The sequence below is a fragment of the Coregonus lavaretus genome, assembly GCF_964263955.1.
Source record: "Coregonus lavaretus genome assembly, chromosome: 24".
Lineage (NCBI taxonomy): Eukaryota > Metazoa > Chordata > Actinopteri > Salmoniformes > Salmonidae > Coregonus > Coregonus lavaretus.
Genome location: NC_140011.1, coordinates 5,896,978 through 5,915,837, shown reverse-complemented (window position 1 = coordinate 5,915,837; position 18,860 = coordinate 5,896,978). Strand labels below are relative to the sequence as shown.

Genomic DNA, 18,860 nt, shown 5'->3' with positions numbered 1-18,860 from the left:
ATACGCTCACCCACTGCATTTTCCCCTGTATACTCACGGTAACACCCTTGTTTCCAGTAGTACCCAGGGAAACAGTCGTCACACTTGGGCCCCGTAGTGCCGTCTTTACACTGGCAGAAGCCTGTCCCATTACACCGGTCATGGACAGAACCCATCTGGTTACAGTTACACTCTGGGGGGGGGGGGGGGAGGGAGGGGGAGAGGAGAAAGATAGAAAAAGAGAGAGATTATGTTGTGGAAATTAATCACTATACTTTATTCAAAATCAAAGTTGTTACAGAGTTTTTGTTGAGTCAAGATTTACTTTATTGAATTTCAATAAAAGGAAGCTGGTCTGCAGAGTAGCCTTTCTTCTCACTCTCTCTCCATCTTATATAGTGCCCTCCACACACCCTAGCTTTAAAATCCCTCCCTCTTCAGTTTCCCGCTCTTTTATTGCTCCGCCCACTCCCTTTGTCTATGGTGGCGGCTAAGTTTGACTTTCATTCAGTTCAGAATCACATAGTACTACAATCAATCACTCCCCTGTCTTGCAAAAACACTCATGTTTAGTTTAAACTCTGTTCAACCCCGGCTCTTCGGGCTTAACCTGAAGACCGATTGTTGGACATGACAGGTCCCTAAATCCTTGAAACATACACCAACCCCACCCCATCATGCTGTAATCAATCAAGAAGATAGCCAAGGAGAGACAAAGGTCTAGCCCAAACTCCATTCAACCCTGGAGCCGCTCCCTTCACTGTGTTTGAAGAGAGAAACAAAAGGCCACAAGCTAGTTTCAGTCTCTGTTGAGATAAGGCAGCCATGGATTTAAGTAAGAGCGAGCAATTTGACCCTAGGTCAGATTGCCTCTTTACCCCCACACACACAGTGAAATTACCCAATTAAATTCCTGGCCCAGTAACAAAGAATTCTAACTCTATGTTCGTGATTAACCCAGTTTTATCTCATAGTACATAAAAAATACACATCATTTTGAAGACATGTTAGAAAATATATCTATTTGTAAGTTAATTTGGTGTGTGCGTGCATGAGTGCACAAGACGCACACACTCTCTCCCTGCGTGCTCTCTTTCCCTCTCTCTCTGCTCTGTATTGATTCGGTGCTAGTCTCAGTGTGCCAGTAGCCTGTCAGGCGAGCTAATGGGGCCTCATTTGTGCTGACTCCAAGGACTGCCCCCCCCCCCCCCCCCCCCCATTTCCCCTCCTACACACCTCTAGCCTCCCACCACTCACCTGCAGATGGACTACATCAACACCACAGTCAACTCCAGAGGAATAATAGTCTTATCTCAGTGAGTCAGTGTTTTTTATATCTGTTTTTTATCTGTTTTGTTGTTCTTTTTTCCTCGCAGTATTGGTTGGAGATGGAACTGCTGATCTTTCTAAACTGTATTGTTGATCAATGACGTCTTGGTGAATCAACATTACACACTTTGTTTGTGTAACACACATAATGCCTAATGATTATTCTGCAGTAAATGCACACACACACACACAAACAAGCAAACGAACACACACATCCCCCCGACTACCCCCCCCCCCCAAAAAAAAAAAACCCCCACCCACCTACACACACACACACACTGTGACTGACCGATGCAGACGTCCTCATCATCCAGTTCGGCAGAGTTGTTTCTGAAGTAGCCCAGTCTGCAGTGCTGGCAGTTCTGTCCTCTGGTATTGTGCTTGCAGCTGACACACGTCACGATGTTCAAGTAGTCTATGTAGCTGCAGCGGTTAGAGTGACCGTAGCACTCACAGTCTGAGAGGACAGAGAAGAGTTAAAGAATGGTTAGAGAATGGTAATGGGATGGTTAGAGTACAGTAGTGACATTGGAGGGGAGAGAGAAGAGTTGGTGTTATGGGACATAGGACAGTGTTTCCCAACTCCGCTCCTCGAGAACCCCCAACAGTTTTAAGAAACAGTTACGGTAGGTTTAGGATATTAACGATTTAGGAACGCTTCAAATATCTTAACGTCGGGCGATCTGTGAGTCAATGAATCGATGATGAGTGCTTTCATCTTTGTAGAGAGAGAGAGAGAGAGAGAGAGAGAGAGCGAGAGAGAGAGAGCGAGAGCGAGAGACATCCTTCCTGCGATTATCTTGGCTGAGGTTTGTACCTAATTAAGGTTTTATTAAGCTTCAGAAGTCGGCTGCAGTGTGTGTGCACTGCAAGGCATCGCTGTCCTCTAAGGAGGCGTTTACCAGGCATGTTTATGCAAATACAAATTTAAATGCACACTAAAAGGTTGGCGTTTAGCTGTTTAATCAGCCATCACATAATTATTTTACTATTGTTTGGTTGATGAAATTGAAATATTTATGGGCTGTTTTGAGAGGGGAGAACCACCGGCGAGAAGTCACATAAAACGCACTCACATAAAATGCTACTCTCAGTGATAAAAGATGAGTTAGGTGAGAAAAGTTACTCAGTAATTCAATATAAATGCCCAATTACTCCACAGATGGGGAGAGGGAGAACAGGGCATAGTTCCACAAATGAACGCAAAGTCAAGGTGGGACTTCATGGAAGACTGTAAAAAAAAAGATTGCAACAAGGGAGAGGCTGTTATTTTGAAGGTTCCATATGCCTATATTAGTTGGCATTCAAAATAAGGATTAACAATATTTCTGTCACATATCATTAGGAGAAGTGTTGGACAGGGAGCAAATGGACCTGTTTGAATGGTGATAAAATAGTGATTAGCAATGATTAGATAGTGACAGTAAATACAAGACAGTGACAGAGAATAAGACATGTAGATGCTTACCTTGTGAGCAAAAACAACACCAACATGATGATGAGGGATGATGGAGTCAGACAGAAGACACAACCAAAAGGAAGACAACAAAGACTTGCAGAGAAAAGGAATCTTTCCACGGTTTTTTGCAGACAGTGACAATTTCCATATATAACGTTCTTCATCAATGCTACTCAACTAACTCTCTACTAACTCTACTCAACAAATGTTCAACTAACTCTCTACTACCTCTTACTCTACAAATGTTCAACTAACTCTCTACTCCACTAACTATCTACTCTACTAACTCTCTACTAACTCTCTACTCTACTAACTATCTACTATCTACGCTACTAACTCTCTACTCTACTATCTACTCTACTAACTATCTACTCCACTAACTATCTACTCTACTAACTCTCTACTCTACTAACTCTCTACTCTACTATCTACTCCACTAACTATCTACTCTACTAACTCTCTACCAACTGATGTCCACGCACTAAACAAGATTCCACGCCGGACGATGCTTCAGTCTCCTGTAGGCATCCCCAGTCTAGCTACTATTGTTCTGTGTCTTACCTTTGAAATCATCGTCTATGATCCCATATAACTGTCTGGCCTGGGGCTCTCCTCCTGAGATCAAGAGCTTGAGAATCCCTTCACGAGATTAAGGAATCATTGTTTTAGAAGGGTTTCCTGGAGCCAACCTGAATCTGCAACCCAGCGCAACATGCAAACAGCCCCTGCTAGATCACAACAAAGTAGCCTATGGGCTACCTATTGCAGCTGCATGTTATTGAGAAGGTGTTCGATAGAGCTATAATTATAGAGAGGCTGTTGTTATAGAGCCCCAATGTCCTGGAAAGGAACAGTTTGTCGCCCATCTTGCTTCGGTACAGTTCAAAACCAGCTAGTTTTATCTCTATGGGTTGGTCATCATCTAGTTATAGTAAGGATATGGCTTGGGAGTAGGGTGACCACATTTAAAATACCCAAATGCGGGACAACAGGATGATTTTGTGGGACAGAGTAGCCTACATGAATACAAAATGTTGGCAGCATTCTTCATCTTTTACTGGTGAAACGTCCAAACTGCATCTGCATGCCAATAATTGGATTTCATCAGTTTCATGGGAATATGCATTTAGATCTTCTTCAATTACTTTTTTGTGAGAAAATTAGAGCAGACGGTTAACAAACTATTTAGCCTTCCTGTATTTTGCTTAAATCCAAGCAAATTCTGCCTAGTGCTACCTTGTCCCGGACCCTCTCTCTCTCTCTCTCTCTCTCTCTCCTCTCTCTCTCTCTCTCTCTCTCTCTCTCTCCTCTCTCTCTCTCTCTCTCTCTCTCTCTCTCTCTCTCTCTCTCTCTCTCTCTCTCTCTCTCTCTCTCTCTCTCTCTCTCTCTACCACTGAATGCTCGGCTATGAAAAGCCAACTGACATTTACTCCTGAGGTGCTGACCTGTTGCACCCTCTACAACCACTGTGATTATTATTTGACCCTGCTGGTCATCTATGAACGTTTGAACATCTTATAATCTCCACCCGGCACAGCCAGAAGAGGGCTGGCCACCTCTCAGAGCCTGGTTCCTCTCTAGGTTTCTTCCTAGGTTCCTGCCTTTCTATGGAGTTTTTCCTAGCCACCGTGCTTCTACATCTGCATTGCTTGCTGTTTGGGGTTTTAGGCTGGGTTTCTGTATAAGCACTTTGTGACATCTGCTGATGTAAAAAGGGCTTTATAAATAAATTAGATTTAGTGGCGGCCGCTGTTGAGTTTTGAAAGCATGAGAATATTTTTGGGACTATTCAGAAATTACCACTGTGGTGTTTTTGCTTCAACAGTATCATTATACTATGCTATTATATTTGGTTCTGTTATGTATAATACTAATTAATCATTATGTGATCTTCTAAGACATTGATTCAGCTTTGTTCTAACTTTACTAAACGATCACAGGATCCGGCAGCACTACATCCCTACTGCACCAAATTAGCTAATTGAAGCCCATGCAGCCTACTCTTTTGCAGAAACGAGAGACCACGTGTGGCTGTTTTATGAAAATCTGGGAATATTTGGCCAAGGAAACATTTCTGGTTGGTCTAAGGGAACGTAAAACAATTAGGAAGGGAGACTTTTAAAACGGGATTGAGTGAAGTAGCAGCAAATATGTTGAATGAGCAATGAGCATGGAGAGCCTCATAAGTTTGACGAAATCACCTTATATCTTTCAGTCTAATAAGGCTATTTACTTACTTTTGTAGCTCTTTGTCAGAAGCACACTTAAAGTAGTTAGGTAACTGACCTCTCCAAGTTTAGCTGTAATTTAGCCCGATGTCTTGTCTTGTCTCGCCTATGTCTCGTCTTGTGCTGCGCAGAATATCAGATCACAGCAATGATTGGAGAAGTGTTTAACATCACCAGTACCACATCCTTCAGATATATATTTTTTCATTAGTGCAACGTGACTGCAAGAGACAGGTTGGAATGTCTGACTGAAATACGAGACAAATCTAGCTGTTTTCTAAATTAGTGGTGTTTGAATTTGTTGCTAAAATGCGGGATATGATTGTTTGGTTGCGGAACTAATGGCCAAAATGTGGGGATAAGAGCGTCTGCTAAATGACTAAAATGTAAAAATGTAATGTAAATGACTTTACCACACAATCCGGGACATGTGGTCACCCTACTTGGGAGAGATGGAATCTACAGGATCCTATCCTATAGGGTGTGTACACTAAACACTAGCCAAGTTCTACCTTTCTTTTTCACATACTCTCTCTCCTCTTCACTCTCTTCCTCCTCCCACTTCTTCTTCTCCTCCTCTCTCCCAGGGGGCTCTAAGGTCTCCTGACCCAAGCTTCCCCACTCAGGTGTTTCGAGAACTTCCTCTGGATCACCACAGAGGAAGAGTGAGAGAGCTGAGATCTATTTCTCTACAGGTTGATTAGTGCTGTCTGAATGCTCCCAGTTTCAAGCTCCAACTTCGACAGGCTTCGACTGATCAACAGCTCTACACATTGACTGGTAATTTCTGGAAAAGTATTTACAGTACTCCAACGTGTTTGCTTTTGAACAATACTCATCTATGAACTGGTCTATACAAACTCACACACTCACTAGTACTACACACTAGCTCTATACATGTACAGCTCATCCACAGAAGATACCTTCAGTCTTTTTTCCTGTGTCCTCCTCCCGCCCCTCCTCTTTCTCTCCCTCTTTCTCAGAAGGTTTCCCGGTCTCCTGTGTGCCACCCGTCCCCTCCACTTCAGGCATTGGAGGGGCTGTGAGCACCAAAGGATCACATCATTCATTGGTTTGTTATTTTGTTTGTTCATTCATTCATTCATAATACTAGTGTACCTAATGGATTCAGTCTATTTCAAAGGAGCACAATGAGTTATAAAACTACTAACTAACGCAGTTGATCAAATCCTACACCATGACAGATACCTTCTGTCTCAATCTCCTTGTCTTTCTTCACCACTTCCTCCTTCTCTTCCTCTCCCTCAGAGGGGCTCTCACTCTCTCCAGGGCCCTCTGCCTCGGGTTGGGGGGGAACTATGAGAGTCAGAAAGGGTCCGAAAAACTGAAGTCAGAATTTGTTCACTTCGCCTCATCCCTTATGAACTACAAACTACAGGTCACTGGGAAAAAACTCACATTATTTTACACAGCTAGAAAGCTATAACCTTTATTACCCTCCTCTGTTGTCTTCTCTTTCTCCTCCATCCGCTCTCTTTTCCCAGAGTCCACTACTTCAGGCTTTTGGGCGACTGCGAAGCGAGCACCAGTGAGACATGAGCACTCTCAGAAAACTTAAAAAGTAATATCCGCAACTCTGGTACCGCAAAACTTCAATTAATAGCCAACTGAACACAACAGGCAGATTTCTAGGGGTCTATACTCCCGAAGTTGTTTACTGTTTTTGTGCTTGCCTGTTAGCTAGCAGTTCTCTGCTGTTAGCGGTTAATGGCTAGCAGTTTCTTGCTGGCGATAAAAACGGATGATTTTGAATCCTTTTCTCGAGTCATTACAGAATTATTTAATGTAACAAATAAAACATTAAACAAATGAAGTGTATTTGAAACAGCCGTTTATTTGCTGAAATGTGTGCTGTTGCCCAGGTATTAAAAGGGACAGGTCGCTATTTGAGACTCAGCGTTTAATTTAAGTTTTTCGTATGCTCCCATGATGATTTAATCAGATGCAAAAAACAGACAATGTATTGATTTGAGTTGGATCTTCGTCAGGTCATACCACTGTAAACACACCTACTCAGAAGCAGGTAGGCTGCATCTGATCAATTGAATAAATAAATATAAATATTACACAGCATACATACAGTGCATTCGGAAAGTATTCAGACCCCTTCACCTTTTCCACATTTTGATAAGTTATTCTAAAATTGATTAAATTATATTTTTGCCTCATCAATCTACACACAATACCCGATAATGACAGAGCGAAAATAGGTTTTAGAAATGTTTGCAAACGTATAACATAAAAAAAAAAAAAAATATCTTATTTACATAAGTATTCAGATCCTTTGCTATGAGACTCGAAATTGAGCTCAGATGCATTCTGTTTCCATTGATCATCCTTAAGATGTTTCTACAACTAGATTGGAGTCCACCCGTGGTAAATTAAATTGATTGAATATGATTTGGAAAGGCACACACCTGTCTATATAAGGTCCCACAGTTGACAGTGCATGTCAGAGCAAAAACCAAGCCATGAGGTCGAAGGAATTGTCCGTAGAGCTCCGAGACAGGAGCTTATATAGACAGGTAGTGTCGAGGCGCAGATCTGGGGAAGGGTACCAAAAATAATTCTGCAGCATTGAAGGTCCACACAGTGGCCTCCATCATTCTTAAATGGAAGAAGTTTGGAACCACCAAGACTCTTTCTAGAGCTGGCCGCCCGGCCAAACTGAGCGATCGGGGGAGAAGGGCCTTGGTCAGGGAGGTGACCAAGAACGTGATGGAGATGGGAGAACTTTCCAGAAGGACAACCATCTCTGCAGCACTCCACCAATCAGGCCTTTAGTGACATGATTAACGTACTCAAGACAATTCCCCAGATCAATGAAAACACACTACTGGCCTGTTTTCCCGAACAAGTTAAAAACCTTCTTCGCCCGCTTCGAGGAAAACACAGTGGCGCCGATGTGGGTTAACACCGCTCACAAGGACTGTGAGCTCTCGTTCTCTGTGGCCGACGCGAGTAAGACATTTAAGTCTGTTAACCCTCGCAAGCCATGTCCTGGGAGCATGTGGAGTGTTTACGGACATATTCAATCTCTCCCTATCCCAGTCTGTTGTTCCCAATTGCTTCAAGATGCCCACCATTTTTCCTATACCCAAGAAAGCAAAGGTAACTGAACTAAATGACTATCGCCCCGTAGCACTCACGTCTGTCATCATGAAGTGCTTTGAGAGGCTGGTTAAGGAACAAATCACCTCCACCTTACCCGACACCTTAGACCCACTACAATTTGCATACCGCCCCAACAGATCCATGGATGATGCAATCGCCATCGCACTGCACACTGCCCTATCCCATCTGGACAAAAGGAATACCTATGTAAGAATGCTGTTCATCGACTACAGCTCAGCCTTCAACACCATAGTGCCCTCCAAGCTCATCACTAAGCTCAGGGCCCTGGGTCTGAATCCTGCCCTGTGTCCTAAACTTCCTGACGACCCCAGGTGGTGAAGGTAGGCAACAACACCTCTGTTACGCTGATCCTCAACACGGCGGCCCTACAAAGGTGTGTGCTCAGCCCCTTCCTGTACTCCCTGTTCACCCATGACTGCGTGGCCACACACGTCTCCAACTCAATAATCAAGTTTGCAGACGGCACAACAGTGGTAGGCCTGATTACCAACAATGACGAGAAGCCTACAGGAAGGAAGGTGAGTGCCCTTGCAGAGTGGTGCCAAGAAAATAACCTCTCCCTCAACATCAACAAAACGAATGAGCTGATCGTGGACTTCAGGAGACAGCAGAGAGAGCACGCCCCCATCCACATCAACGGGGCCGCATCACTGACATACTGAAATGGTCCATCCACACAGACAGTGTGGTGAAGAAGGCGCAACAGCGCCTCCTCAACCTCAGGAGGCTGAAAATATTCAGCTTGGCCCCTAAGACCCTCACAAACTTCTACAGATGCACCATTGAAAGCATCCTGTCGTGCTGTATCACCGCTTGGTACGGCAATTGCACCATCCACCACAACCGCAGGACTCTCCAGAGGGTGGTGCAGTCAGCCCAACGCAGCAACAGATGCATATCTGTATTCCCAGTCATGTGTAATCCATAGATTAGGGCCTAATTCATTTATTTTAATTGACTGATTTCCTTATATGAACTGTAACTCAGTAAAACCTTTGAAATTGTTGCGTTTATATTTTTATTCAGTATAGTTTCACCAAAGACTTTGATTACTCTAGTGTCAGCTTCTTTAACATTGAGATCACCAAAGGAAATGACACACTCGTCACCAATCTATATAGGAAGCCCTTAGATCGAAGAAAAGATCAGTCAGTTTAAATGTGTCCGCAGAATCTGTAGAACTGAAGCTGCTTTCTCCCAACAAAGCAGTCTTGATTAACAGATTCTGTGAGAAAGGTTATCCTGAAGAGTGCCTACAATCAGCTGCGGAGAGCGTCATGGACACTAGCCAATTGGATAGCGTGAAACCCTCAGTGCGCAAAAAGACTGACCCTAGGATACATGGAATATTCTCCTCTGGGAAATGCCATGCAAGATGCAATTAAAAACATTGGCATATTGTCAGTTCAGACCCTAAATGCTACACTATCTTTAAAGAACCACCAAGAGTCGTGTTTAAAAGGTCACAAAATCTCAGAGACACCAACACCAAGGAACTTGAAGCTCTCAACCTATTCAACTACAGCGCGGTCGATGAGAATGGGTGCGTGCTCAGTGCTCTTTTTTTTCCTGTAGTACACAATCATCTCCTTTGTCTTGATCACGTTGAGGGAGAGGTTATTGTGCTGGCACCACACGGCCAGGTCTCTAACCTCCTCCCTATAGGCTGTCTCATCATTGTAGGTGATCAGGCCTACCACTGGGAGTCGTGCCTGGCCATGCAGTCATGGGTGCACAGGGAGTACAGGAAGGGACTGAGCACGCACCCCTGAGGGGCCCCCGTGTTGAGGATCAGCGTGGCAGATGTGTTGTTACATACCCTTACCACCTGGGGGCGGCCGGTCAGGAAGTCCAGGATTCAGTTGCAGAAGGAGGTGTTTAGTCCCAGGGTCATTATTCTAGTCCTAATTGTCCCAGGGCCTTAGCTTAGTGGTGAGCTTTGAGGGCACTATGGTGTTGACATAGCTTTCTTTCTGTTTTGATTTTAAAGGGTAGGTGGCATAAACGTAACTACATGTAACATATTGATTTGCATTAGTATACACATCGAAAGTCCCAATGCAAAGTTACACCTCACTTATTACATAAAACCGATCAGAATTCCAAAGAATGTCGGAAAATGTTTTTCCAGGGTGTGATGTAATGTGGAGGACCTGGCAAGCCAGCCTATTCCCTATAATGTAAACGCCAACAGAAATAACTTCAAATGTATAACTTCAAATTAAACCAAATTGTTTGCAATCATGACTACTGGTTTCAATAAAATTGTCAGCCAACTTACAAGCAAATACTTTATGAATTTATTGTTACAAATCAACTTGCAAGGTTTCTAGCCAACTAGCCTGCTAACGTTAGCCCTACCAGCCTGCTAACGTTACATTAGCACTGAATGAATCAGCCACTTGTTATCAACACCTAGCTTACAGCTACATTAAAGTAAACCAACGTTTTGGAAATACATAACGCCATCTAACCAAATATCAAGGAATGTTAGCTATATGTAGTTATCTTAGCCAGCAAGCTAACGGTAGCTATTAGCCTAGCCAACCTAACCAACCTGCACGGCTATGGTCGGCATGCTAGAATCAAACTACTGGAGACCACGTGGGGCCAGTATGAAAAATGTATGCACTCACTAATTGTAAATCGCTCTGGATAAGAGCGTCTGCTAAATGACTAAAATGTCAATTGGATCACAAAAAAAAAAATACAGTCAGACCACAACTAACAAAACACAACTAAAACATAACCGCAGATCAAAAGAGCAGAGACTTACAGATTGAAGGCTGGGGCCCATCCGATGGTAAAATTTAGGGAAAATCGTAATGCTATAGCGAGAAAAATCCAAAATAGATAGATTCCAGATGTCAGTCAGCAAGCGTGCTAGCACTAAGCCAAGGTGGGAAAAGTTACAAAACTCCCATAGCCTACTTCACAGAGAACATGCTGAAAAGTTGACAAAACAAAAAGGAGAGCAGATGAGGTACAACCGCTATGCAATTAGAGTAAGCAGGTATGATTTTCTCTTTCATTTTGAGCCCACGGCAAGAAGGCACCAGAGCCTGCAGTGCTAACGGGTTCCCACTAGATAACACAAACATAAAGTCTGCGAAGAGCATGCGGTGTGGCTAACGTTAGCCAGCTTGAGCTAACTAACGAGCTAGCATACGAACTCGGTATCTCAGAATAGATCCTCCATATGTTGTTGAGAAATAGTGTATTGTGGGTAGTTCCGAAGATATCTTGAAATAAGTTAATAAATATGTAAAAAAATAAAAGAAATAAACATAACTATGTTTGTAGTTATAGGTAACCAAATCGTGACTACAACTAAGTTAATAAATCTTTGACCACACTGTGTTGTTACGTTGGTAAGTAAAAACTCATGCTTCCTACCCTTTAAGGTTATAAAACTGTCATAAATAATGCACGTGCCAAATTGTGATGTAAATGTGCATACTGGTGTATCAAAATACAAAAAAAAGTTACCAATATTATGTTACAATTTTGTAATTCAGTAATTTCTTTAGTTGTCCCATTTTACCAACCATAGCTAGCTAAAGTAGGACAACATGGAGTAGCTAAAGAGGGACAGTCTTAAAGGCTTTTCCAATGGAGGAAAGAGATCCAGTTTACATTAGTGACCCCCTGTACTTAGGTTATGCAGGGCTCTGGTTCTTGTAGTACTATATCCTTGTAGTTGTAACGAACCCTGCAGTCTGAGTCGGTTCCTGTCTGTGTTATTAGTTTTCTGCTCGGGATCTCCAGTTTCCCGAGGGTTCTGGAACGCTCCCTGCCTGGTTGCCGGGCAACGTTGCTAGGCGGGAGCTCTCTTGATTTCCGCACCTGCATCCCATCAGCAATCTGCACACCTGGTCCTGATCATCACCCTTCTTAGGCTCTGTCCTAACATCCATTCCCTGCCGGATCGTTAGCCATGAACAGTATGTTTATCAGAGGATCAGCCTTAGAGCTTATAGCGTTAGCTTTGTTGTTTTGCACCTTGTTTGCTTGTTGTATACTTACCTCCGTTTTGTTCCATCTGCAGTCACTCGTCCGGAACCTTCACCCAACCTCTGCCTGATGGTCGGCGGCTGTCGAGCCATTATTGGACCTACCACTGCACCCTCAACAACTCATCCACGCCGCCCGCTCTGTTCCCTGGATTATTCAGCATCACTCGTGGATCTGTTAAATAAACACTCACCTTTGTTTCAACTTACCTTGTCCTGGTCTGCTTCTGGGTTCTGGCTTTGAAAACCGTGACAGAACGATCCGGCCAGTAATGAACCCAGCGGACCTGGACTCTGTTCGCCATGCCATTACCCAGCAGGAGAAGATGTTGGGCCATCATAGCACGGTACTACAGGAGATCGCGTTGTCGGTTCGGAACCTTTCTACCAGTCTGACGGAGGTCCAGAACCAGCGCAAGTTTCCGGTGGAGAATCCACTACCGGTTTCACCCATCTCGCCTGCCGCTTCTGGAGCTGTGTCTTTCAGTGAGCCCAAGGTTCCGACGCCGGATAAATATGAGGGGGAGCTGGGAAGATGCCGTTCTTTCCTTATGCAGTGTGGGTTAGTGTTCGATCTACAGCCCTACTCTTATGCCACAGACAAGGCTAAGATAGCCTTTGTTATCGAGTTGCTGCGTGGTCGAGCGCTGGAGTGGGCTTCAGCCGTTTGGGAACGACAGGACACCTGCATGGCTTCATACCAGGGGTTCACGGCCGAGATGAGGAAGTTATTCGACCATTCCGTCCGAGGGAAGGACGCAGCTAGGCGCCTGTTTTCGCTTCGCCAAGGTACTCGCAGCGTTGCCGACTTCGTGATCGAGTTCAGGACGTTGGCTGTGGAGAGTGGGTGGAATGAGGAGTCTCTGCAAGCGGCCTTTTACCAGGGCCTGTCGGAGCAGCTCAAGGATGAGTTGATCTCCTATCCGGAGCCTAGTGACCTGGACAGCTTGGTAGCCTTGTCGATTCGGGTGGATAATCGAGTCCGAGAGCGAAGGAGGGAGAAGCAATGGGTCCCGTCCAATCGATCAGCTTCTCAGGTCCCAGTCGGGTCGGGGATTGGACCAGAATACGTCGATCATCGTCCACCACACAGGATTAGTGGAGAGGTCCTGTCTCCCGATTCTGAACCCATGCAAGTGGGGCGGCACGGGTTAACCAAGGAGGAGCGCCAACATAGACGTAGGACTAACTGTTGCCTCTACTGTGGTGGTTCGGGACATTACATCGCCACTTGTTCCCGGCGGTCGTCAAACTGCGCGGCTCGCTAAAGTTGGGAGGACCTTTAGCGAGCCAGTTCCGACCTCTCAAGACCTCTGTCAGACCCCGTTTCCCGGCGACCCTTATGAACAGGAATCAGAGCTTAGTGATTAACGCTTTTGTCGATTCAGGTGCCGATGGAAGCTTTATTGATGCCGAGGTGGTGGAACAGCGGGGGCTTTCCAAGGAGCAATTACCGGAAGCCATTGAAGCTACCACTCTGAACGGCAGTAGTCTGGCACGTATCACGATGAGGACCGAACCGGTTAAGATGCTGTTGTCGGGGAATCATTCTGAGGTGATTTCATTCTTCATTCTGCCTTCTTCCCATGTTCCTCTGGTCCTTGGATACCCCTGGCTGAAGGAACACAATCCCACGTTCGATTGGGTGACGGGCAAGGTAACGAGTTGGAGCCGTGATTGCCATGCTAACTGTCTCAAGACTGCCTGTTCCCATTCGGTTCCCAGTCAGGTGATTGAGGCTGAACCCCCAGATTTGTCCCTGGTTCCCGAGACATATCACGATTTGGGGGAGGTGTTCAGTAAGCAGAGGGCTCTGTCACTCCCCCCCCACCGACCATATGATTGTGCCATCAACCTGTTCCCGGGAGCTGTCTACCCCAAGGGAAGGTTATACAGTATCTCCCGACCTGAACGTGAGGCTTTGGAGACCTACATCAAGGAGTCCCTAGCTGCTGGTCTCGTTCGTCCCTCGTCATCACCCCTGGGGGCAGGATTCTTCTTTGTGGGTAAGAAGGATGGTTCTCTTCGACCGTGTATTGATTATCGGGGGTTGAATGATATCACGGTCAAGAACAAGTATCCCCTGCCCTTGATGAGCTCTGCCTTCGACTCCTTACAGGGTGCTACGGTGTTCACCAAGCTAGACCTACGCAATGCGTATCACCTGGTCCGGATCAGAGAGGGGGACGAGTGGTTGACGGGTTTCAATACCCCGATGGGTCACTTCGAGTATCAGGTGATGCCGTTTGGACTGACCAATGCTCCAGCGGTATTCCAGAGTATGGTGAACGACGTCCTGAGAGATATGATCGGTCTCTTTGTGTTTGTTTACCTGGATGACATTCTGATATTCTCGAAGGAACCTTCCGACCACGCCCAGCATGTCCGGCAGGTTCTGCAGCGATTGTTGGAGAATCGTCTGTTCGTGAAGGCCGAGAAGTGCGAGTTTCACGCCCACACGACATCCTTCCTCGGGTACATCATCTCCAAGGGGGAGATTAGGATGGACCAGGAGAAGGTTAGAGCGGTTCTGGAATGGGCCCAGCCCGGTACGAGATTGCAGCTCCAGAGGTTTTTGGGGTTTGCGAATTTCTACCGCAGATTCATCCGGGATTACAGCCGTGTGGCCGCTCCGTTAACTGCCTTGACTTCCAGTACCAGGACCTTCAAGTGGAATCCGGAGGCGGATCGAGCGTTTCTGGATTTGAAGAGGCGATTCACCAACGCACCGATTCTCTCGCAACCGGACACGGCCCGTCAGTTCGTCGTTGAAGTGGACGCGTCTGATGTGGGAGTTGGCGCCATCCTGTCGCAGCGATGCTCCACTGACAGTAAACTCCATCCCTGCGCCTACTACTCTCGTCGTCTTTCGCCTGCGGAGAGGAACTACGATGTGGGTAACCGGGAGCTGCTCGCGGTGAAGCTTGCCTTGGAGGAGTGGCGCCACTGGTTGGAGGGGGCGGAGCAACCGTTTATTGTCTGGACTGACCACAAGAATCTTGCTTACGTGCAATCGGCTAGACGTCTCAACTCCCGTCAGGCCAGGTGGGCGTTGTTTTTCGGACGATTCAATTTTTCCCTGACGTTCCGACCTGGATCTAAGAACGGCAAGGCGGACGCCTTGTCCCGGATGTTCTCCAAGACGGAGGAGAGTGGGTCCAAGACCGAGACTATTCTTCCCCGGAACTGTGTCGTGGGAGCAGTTATGTGGAAGATTGAGGAGGAGGTGATGGCGGCCCTTCGGACGCAGCCCGGTCCCGGTAACGGTCCACCCGGTCGGTTGTTTGTGCCTGAGTCGGTTCGTGCTGCTGTCCTCAAATGGTCCCACGCCAGCAAGATGGCTTGTCACCCTGGCGTGGCTCGGACGATGGCGTTTCTTCGCAGACGTTTTTGGTGGCCTGCCATGGGAGAGGATACTCGGGGTTTTGTTGCTGCCTGTCCAGTGTGTGCGCAGAATAAGAGTACCAATCGGCCCAGCTCTGGACTACTTCACCCCCTTCCTATTCCCCGGCGACCATGGTCGCATCTGGCCCTGGACTTTGTCACTGGGTTGCCCTCTTCTGAGGGGAACACGGTCGTTCTGACTATCGTGGACAGATTCAGCAAGTTCGCCCACTTTGTGCCCATTTCCAAGCTTCCCTCTGCCTCGGAGACGTCCGAGATCCTGGTTAGGGAGGTTTTCAGGGTCCACGGTTTGCCCAGTGATATCGTTTCCGACCGTGGCCCTCAGTTTACCTCTGCGGTCTGGAAGTCCTTCTGTTTGGCCATTGGAGCTACAGTCAGTCTCACATCTGGTTTTCACCCCCAATCTAATGGTCAGGCGGAGAGAGCCAACCAGAAGATGGAGTCCACGCTACGCTGCCTTGTCTCCTCCAACCCCACCTCCTGGGTCTCCCAGTTGCCTTGGGTTGAGTATGCCCACAATACTCTCCCTACTTCTGCCACTGGGATGTCTCCCTTCCAGTGCCTGTATGGCTACCAACCTCCCTTGTTCCCTTCTCAGGAGAAGGAGCTCTCAGTGCCCTCTGTTCAGGCCCATATTCGTCGTTGCCACCGGACCTGGCATCGGGCCAGAAAGGCACTCCTTAGAGTTTCGGACCGGTATCAGCTCCAGGCGAATCGTCGCCGGATTCCCGCTCCCACCTATACCATCGGAGATAGGGTCTGGTTGGCCACACGGGATCTTCCTTTACGGACTGAGTCTAGGAAGTTGTCACCGAAGTTCATTGGTCCGTTTGTGGTGGAGAAGGTGATCAATCCGGTTGCAGTTCGACTCAAATTACCGAGAACGCTCAGAGTCCATCCCACCTTTCATGTCTCCTGCCTCAAGCCTGTTCTCCTCAGTCCTCTGTTGCCTCCTCCGCCTCCTCCTCCTCCTCCTCGGATGATCGGAGGCGGTCCTGCCTACACGGTGCGACGCATTATGGATTCCAGACGGCGGGGCCGGGGTTTCCAGTATCTCGTGGACTGGGAGGGGTATGGTCCTGAAGAGAGGAGTTGGATTCCGCGGCGACAGATCCTAGATGCTGACCTCATTCGTGACTTCTACCGCCTCCATCCTGGCGCTCCGGGGAGTCCGCCCGGTGGCGTTCGTCGGAGGGGGGGTACTGTAACGAACCCTGCAGTCTGAGTCGGTTCCTGTCTGTGTTATTAGTTTTCTGCTCGGGATCTCCAGTTTCCCGAGGGTTCTGGAACGCTCCCTGCCTGGTTGCCGGGCAACGTTGCTAGGCGGGAGCTCTCTTGATTTCCGCACCTGCATCCCATCAGCAATCTGCACACCTGGTCCTGATCATCACCCTTCTTAGGCTCTGTCCTAACATCCATTCCCTGCCGGATCGTTAGCCATGAACAGTATGTTTATCAGAGGATCAGCCTTAGAGCTTATAGCGTTAGCTTTGTTGTTTTGCACCTTGTTTGCTTGTTGTATACTTACCTCCGTTTTGTTCCATCTGCAGTCACTCGTCCGGAACCTTCACCCAACCTCTGCCTGATGGTCGGCGGCTGTCGAGCCATTATTGGACCTACCACTGCACCCTCAACAACTCATCCACGCCGCCCGCTCTGTTCCCTGGATTATTCAGCATCACTCGTGGATCTGTTAAATAAACACTCACCTTTGTTTCAACTTACCTTGTCCTGGTCTGCTTCTGGGTTCTGGCTTTGAAAACCGTGACAGTAGTACTGTTATTAGTACCGTTATTTGAGTGAATTCAGAAAAAGTGGGACACTTTCCGTCTTCTGTAACCTCTTCAGACATCTATCCAACATATGATACATTTCTCAAATTGTCAGATGTTTCCTAATCACACAAAATTCAATTATATTGTCATTGGGGTACAATTAGGACTAGAATAATGCTGTCCCAGTCTACCAAAAGCGAACTGAAAATATGGTTTTGACTCAGTGTATAGTCGTGGTCAAAAGTTTGGAGAATTACACAAGTATTGGTCTTCACAAAGTTTGCTGCTTCAGTGTTTTTAGATATTTTTGTCAGATGTTACTACGGTATACTGAAGTATAATTACAAGCATTCCATAAGTGTCAAAGGCTTTTATTGACAATTACATTAAGTTTATGCAAAGAGTCAATATTTGCAGTGTTGACCCTTCTTTTTCAAGACCTCTGCAATCCGCCCTATCATGCTGTCAATTAACTTCTGGGCCACATCCTGACTGATGGCAGCCCATTCTTGCATAATCAATGCTTGGAGTTTGTCAGAATATGTGGGTTTTTGTTTGTTCACGCACCTCTTGAGGATTGACCACAAGTTCTCAATGGGATTAAGGTCTGGGGAGTTTCCTGGCCATGGACCCAAAATTTCACACTCACACCTGCATGCTGCCATTCCTGAGCAAGTTCTGCACTGGTGGTGCCCCAAACCCGCAGCTGAATCAACTTTATGAGACGGTCCTGGCGCTTGCTGGACTTTCTTGGGCACACTGACACCTTCTTCACAACAATTGAACCTCTCTCCTTGAAGTTCTTGATGATCCGATAAATGGTTGATTTAGGTGCAATCTTACTAGCAGCAATATCCTTGCCTGTGAAGCCCTTTTTGTGCAAAGCAATGATGACGGCACGTGTTTCCTTGCAGGTAACCATGGTTAACAGAGGAAGAACAATGATTTCAAGCACCACCCTCCTTTTAAAGGTTCCAGTCTGTTATTCTAACTCAATCAGCATGACAGAGTGATCTCCAGCCTTGTCCTCGTCAAGACTCTCACCTGTGTTAACGAGAGAATCACTGACATGATGTCAGCTGGCCCTTTTGTGGCAGGGCTGAAATGCAGTGGAAATGTTTTTTGGGGATTAAGTTCATTTTCATGGCAATTAATTGTAATTCATCTGATCACTCTTCATAACATTCTGGAGTATATGCAAATTGCCATCATAAAAACTGAGGCAGCAGACTTTGTGAAAATTTATATTTGTGTCATTCTCAAAACTTTTGACCACGACTGTACACAAATGGGTGTGTCATGCCTCCTGTGAATATGATATCAACATTTGTGTTGTTGTTGTGTGATTAGGAAACATCTTGAGGATTTCCGAAATGTATCATGTGTTGGGCTAGTATGTTGGATAGATGTCAAAAAAGGTTACAGAACACGGAAACGCAAAAAGTGTCACACTTATTCCGAATTCACCCTATGTGGATGTTGCACTCAGGACAACTTTACTCACAAATGCCAGGTT

At 46.2% G+C, this 18,860-nt stretch overlaps 1 protein-coding gene across 1 annotated transcript in view; it reads right to left on the bottom strand.

Moving 5' to 3' along the window:
• LOC311099370 (netrin-G2-like) overlaps positions 1-18,860 on the bottom strand; it is a gene marked incomplete at its 5' end in the record, with an annotated part of 126,592 nt that overhangs the window by 22,315 nt on the left and 85,417 nt on the right. Inside the window, 2 exons of the mRNA XM_084140080.1 lie at positions 38-172; positions 1,598-1,765. Of these exons, the coding sequence (XP_083996206.1) occupies positions 38-172; positions 1,598-1,765 (303 nt within the window). The remainder of the gene's footprint in view (positions 1-37; positions 173-1,597; positions 1,766-18,860) is intronic.